Genomic DNA, 6041 nt, shown 5'->3' with positions numbered 1-6041 from the left:
GACCTGGAATTGGAATACATCGATATGAAATCCATTGATTCCTCCAGTCACCCTGATGATGAAGACGTTTGTATTGGCGAAAAAGAAGGAATAATGAATATCATTAGGCCTGAATCCACTACTGACCCAAAAGAATTGCATCCTATCCCAGACAATGGCTTCACTTATGAGCAGACGTTTTCCCAACCAGCTACATATGAAACGATCTATTCTAGCGAGAGTGATTACAGAATGGAATACGGAATCAAAGGGGAGACGAAGTATGAACATTTTACGTATAATTAGGCAAACAACGAAAATTCTTGTGTTGGACACGCTTTGGGAAACTAACAAAAAAAAAAAAATGGGTAGGTCGGTAGAAAAAGTACACGAAAGTACAACAAAGCCATTTTAAAATCTATATTGAAGAACAAAACGATAGAATAAAACTGTTCCATCGCCTACCGTCTCAAGATGGGCCCATTCAAGCCTTTTTAGCTTAAATGGCCTAAAAAAAAATAAAAATAAAAAATAAAATAAAATGCTGACCCTCAATTTCAAACTTTTGTGTAAAGCTCTATCCAGACCACTGTTGTATGCCCATATATAGTCATGATGTGCCTATATATTGTCATGATGTTCCCATATATAGTCATGATGTGCCTATAGTTGGTCATGATGTGATGTTATCAGTTTGTTATTCTGGACAAGGATTTAAAATTTACAAACCTAGTAATTTGTTTTTTCGAATGTGCAATAGATGAAATAAATATTTTAATTATCTGATATATAGTAGCAGTATGATACTTACTGGCCATATATGTATCTGCATAATACTCGCATATTTTCTAAAGTGAAATGTAAATTAATGCACTATTACAAATAGCTAATATAGTTGTGTTTTCTTCATGCAGGCCTACAAATTATTATCTACATGCTACAATATTTGCAGCCTGTATTGGTTGAGTATTTTATTTTAACATGCATTTTCGATGTTTTGCTATTGGATTGATGAAAATATATTTATTTTAAATCAATTATATTGTTAATCTGTATATCACCTATATTGGTATTGAGTTCACTAACCTATTTTATAACTATAATACTAGATTTTCTACTTCTAGAATGTCAATTTGTAAACAAAAATCTGGTACACATGGTAGATTTTCATTTATCGATACCGCTATTGATGAATGGAATAAATTACCTTATGATGTTCAAAATGCACAATCCTTTTATACATTCAAAAAAAAAATCACTAAGAACCACTATTAGTATTCTGAACCTCTAAATAATATATAGTTTAAAGTCTTTGATTTCAATTAGGTTGAATTTGACTCTGATGTTTTGAAAATGTATATTTATTGTATTGTTTTCCTTATTGTTCTATTAATATAATCTGTAATTTTTGTATTCTCATTTAGGGACCACAGTGGAAATAAGTTGCTTTTTGTACTTTTCTGTGTTTCTATCCTTGAATGTTTTTACTTATAATTACTTCAGAATGAATAAATTTAAAAAAAATCCTTGCCTTGATTTAGTACAGAATTATAACTTTGAGGGTTAGTTTTTAATTGATCGTGCATTAAATATGAGATACTGTAAAGTTGTATAGAACCCGTAAGAATAATATAGTACGGTATACAAAGTAAACCTTGTTTGCTCTTATGCCGTAGTCATCTATACAAAAGAAAAAATCAAGGGAAGCTACCGGATGTTAAAGTGGCAAAAATCGAAATTGTTTATTATTTTCAAACTACAAAATACATAGCCAGTATTAATTATAAACTTGGAAAGATTTTTTGAACTTATTTGTTCAAACGTTTTAGGTTGCTTACTTTTCCATATATTTCATATATTTACTTTATCTTTTTTCACATTTGAACAAAATGGGTATGCTCGGGCACCGTAAAAATCCCTGGTTACTCCACTGATCAGAGACACAGAAAGTCCAATTAATGATGTTAATCATCCCTAAGTAGACTACATGTCCCGATACATTCATGTATTGAATTTTGTTCAAATGACATACATGAATTCACGGCACCGACAATTAATCTGATAGTCTTGTATTAAGTAAATACAAAATAATAAAACAATGTGGATATTCTTCCGACCTGCTGTAGTACAGTAAGATAGGTTAAGGTAGAGTCAGCTCCACCAATCATTACCTCGGAAAAATATCCACTCCCTTAATAAAAACGTTGTGTAAATTAGTATTATTCAAAATTTTAAACAATCTTTAGTTTTCAAGTTGTTATAATTTTAAACAGTCTTATAATTTTAAACCCATATTTTAAACGATTTTAGACCTTAGTATTCTTTCATCTTAATCATTATTTTGTACAGTTGTTACGTATTTGTCACACCTTTTCTACGTATCTTTACTTAGTACTTTATTCAATATTTTCTGTAAGTCAGAAAGATAATTTCTATTAATCTTCTATGATAATATGGACAAATCAAGCATTAATTTTCCAGTTTTTGGTAGTACCATTCGCTCTACCACCTATTGTTATTATAATATCACTGTTGCTATCATCGTCATGCTCATTATTATAATCATCATTAATTATTTGTATTATTATCATGATCATCATCGTAATAATAATATTTATTATTATTATTATTATTACTTTAATATTATTAATATTGATGGTCAAAGCCATAGGTAAAAAAAAAAAACACGAACCATTGTGACGGACTGGTGGAACTCATGGAGTTATAAAAATACTCCTAAGCATTGTTTTTAATGGCGCCCTCAATTTAATATGAAAGTTGGTAATCTGCATACTGGTTCTGTGCTGGTAGTTGAAATACAACCACTTCAGCCGAGGGTGGGTTTGACTGCTTAGGGTGACGTCATGCATAATTTCAGCTATACTACGTCTTCATTCCTAATCTCCTCGACAAAGACTGGGCCCTGCAGTAATCACACAGCATAGCAAAATACAGTACCGTACAACCAATGTAGAGACTTTAATAAGTTGTCCCTGTGTGGTGTTTTTTTCCCCCCAAAAATTAGGATCCTTGGAATATTACCAATTGATGGGGACTGCACGGAGCGAAATAATACATATAGCTGGTCTTATTCATTTTAGGGGTAGGGATTAGGCCGTAATCATAGAAAGAAATGAAAACAATCAATGGTCTAATACTGCTTACTACTAAAATACTTAATCATGAATTTTCCAATTTTAATCGGATGAAGAATTTATCTAACTGGAAGAGACAATGGGCCTAATAAATAAATATTACAACTTTTACAACATGATTGCTGAAGTTTAGATTTATTATTGTTTCACTGGTTGTACGGTACTGTATTTTGCTATGCCCACTCTTTGTTGAGGAGATTTGGAAAGAAGACGGACTGTAGTATTGCTGAAATTATGCATGACGTCACCATAAGAAGCCACGCCCCTCTGCTGAAGCGGTTGGAATTAGCAATCACCCGTTCTGAAGGTGGTGGTGTTTTTCCTATGCATTGCTTCGTCGCCTGGTTGGTACTCAAGTTATAATACTCTATGATGGAAGGGCACCATGTAGTATAATGTTTAGAATGCTAACGTGTCTGGAAATATTCTGGACAGCAGTGGGAATTTATGTGAAGTACCATAAATGAACTTGTTTGGACTTAAGGCAAACATAAAGTACTGGACATGACTTATATATTTTACACAGAACAATATCATTGTTAATGTTACAGGTTCACCTCATTTCTGTTTAAAATTAGAGGTATTTACTGGTTTATTTGACATGCTCTGTATCACCAGAAAATATAGCTTTTTTATTTAATTTATTAGAAGTTTCAACTTTAAAAACGTGAACTAATTGCGTTTTTCTCAAAATTTGACATTTTCACCTCGTCGTTTTTCTGCTGCTTTTTATATTTTGGTACCTAATGATCATGAAACCACCGATTATGTTTGAATTTACTTTGCTTGACTCATTTTCATATTATTAAATTTTGTGAAATTATCCAGAATTAAGCCTATAATGAATTCAGAAACTGTTTTGTTAAGTATTTAATTGAATTATGAGTTACACCTAATTCTAATTAATTGGGACTGGTATCATCCTAAATACTCAAATATCACTGATCATTATCCACTATTTTGTATTGACAAATCGTTTTGACCGACGAATGAAAATCGTGACAAAACAAGTACGACGTACGTAAAAACACAGAAAACAATAAAGGTGAAATAGAATACAGGTAGAACAACAACAATGACATGAGGTCTTGGCAAGCACCTGCAATCTGATAAAATAAGTCTATTCCTGCAAAAATTTCAAATGAAACAAACATTTAGTACTCGGCCACTATAACAAGCAAAAGATTTTAAATACTTTTTCATTAATATATGGGAGCAAATGAATAGAGATATAGAAAATAGAGGGCAACATAATATTATCTCGTAAATCGTTTTTATCTGCCAATCAACTCAACTCGATGTTTTTGAACGAGACTTGGGGAAAGGAGATTAAAACTTACATTAATAAAATGAATAAATTAAATCAACGGGATTCAATTTTCACTGATGCCTGATAGGTCTATACTTGTCACATAATAAGAAATGTATTGTTTAATTTACAGATTTAATTTAATATTAACTATATACATATTGTTTGCCGGTATTTATTATAAATATACTTTATTTTATATCTTATTTTTTAAGATATAAAAAATATCAGCTTTAAATGACTGCCTTGTGAGATTAAGTTGATGATATCATATGATATACAGTAGGTATAGCTATAACAATTGACGAGGTCTTTTTAAATTCGGGGTATATTTTAAAACTAAGTTCTGAAGGAGTGCTCGCTCTTCCAGTACCCAATTCGACATTGACTGTCTTGTGAGATTAAGTTGATGATACCATATAATATACAGTAAGTATAGCTATAACAATTGACGAGGTCTTTTTAAATTCGGGGTATATTTGAAAACTAAGTTCTGAAGGAGTGCTCGCTCTTCCAGTACCCAAAACTGAATCTGGTCGCAGATGATAATTTAGGGGAAGGAAACTATATAACTCTACCCAAGTGAGTCGATAGTTAGTGATTTGTCCTAATATATTGTTCCAATGACCTTGATATATTATTGTTATCTATATATTAATTCTGCTAATCTCCTCCGCGTAACTTCACATATCTCCTCTGAAACCTCTGGCAGGAATGTGCTCATATCTCATACACTGGGGTTTCTATATCACGACCACGATGCGCTACTTTTTTAGTCTGGATATTGGATAACAACTAAAATAAACAGCCAAAAATCACCGAAAATCATTACCAGTTTCGCCATGTTTCGCAAGTTGCTGACGTCACATAAACAAATCCCCCCATGCTAATCTGTACCGCTGTGCTCAGGTCTAAAAAAAAAACAGTCTATGTTTTGCAGCTTCACCAAGCCATAGTGCATTGAGATAGCGACACTGAAGCTTAAGTTTACGTTCAAGCCACCACCACCAATCAACACCTCGAATTTACGTCACACACGTCGGGACAATGTCCACAGGCTATTTTGTCAGTTACATATTTATATATATTTTTAGTCTGGATTGGATAACAACGAAACAACAGACAGAAACTACCGAAAATAAGTACCAGTTTCGCCATGTTTCGCGAATTACTGACGTCACAAATAAATCCCCTCTGTTAATCTGTACCGAATCTCCTCTGTTAATCTGTACTGCTCCACTTACATGGTTCAAGAAAAACATTTTCTCTCATGCCCAACTAATAGGCTAGACCTATATGCTGTATTTTCAAGTAGGCCTACTAATTGGTAGGCCTGTAGGAAACAGGAGAAACTTGTTTGCGAATAAATGGTTTATTTCGTTAAAATTTGTGTTCATCTTGATTTCGCTTAGATTTTTTGGCTTTATTATTCTTGATTTAAGCTGCAACAGGGAAGTTAGCAAGTAAGAAAAGAGGAAGCTAGAAAAGCTACTCAAAAAATCATGCAAAGCAGAAGCTGATTTGAATTTTCTGAATTATTATTATTATTATTATTATTATTATTATTATTATTATTATTATTATTATTATTATTATCA

General features: G+C 32.1%; 1 protein-coding gene across 1 annotated transcript in view; it reads left to right on the top strand.

Moving 5' to 3' along the window:
* Window positions 1-2591, top strand: part of LOC117103621 — a 9489-nt gene extending 6898 nt beyond the window's left edge. The window contains exon 5 of the mRNA XM_033244205.1: window positions 1-2591. This exon is cut by the window's left edge and continues 2 nt beyond it. Within this exon, the coding sequence (XP_033100096.1) occupies window positions 1-285 (285 nt within the window). The 3' untranslated portion in view covers window positions 286-2591.
* Window positions 2592-6041: the final 3450 nt, after the last annotated feature.

Source organism: Anneissia japonica, unplaced genomic scaffold (assembly GCF_011630105.1).
Source record: "Anneissia japonica isolate Jap-2015-1 unplaced genomic scaffold, ASM1163010v1 scaffold287895_len483588_cov180, whole genome shotgun sequence".
Taxonomy (NCBI): domain Eukaryota; kingdom Metazoa; phylum Echinodermata; class Crinoidea; order Comatulida; family Comatulidae; genus Anneissia; species Anneissia japonica.
The sequence above is the reverse complement of the archived record's forward strand: the minus strand, read 5'-3'. Positions and strand labels throughout refer to the sequence as shown.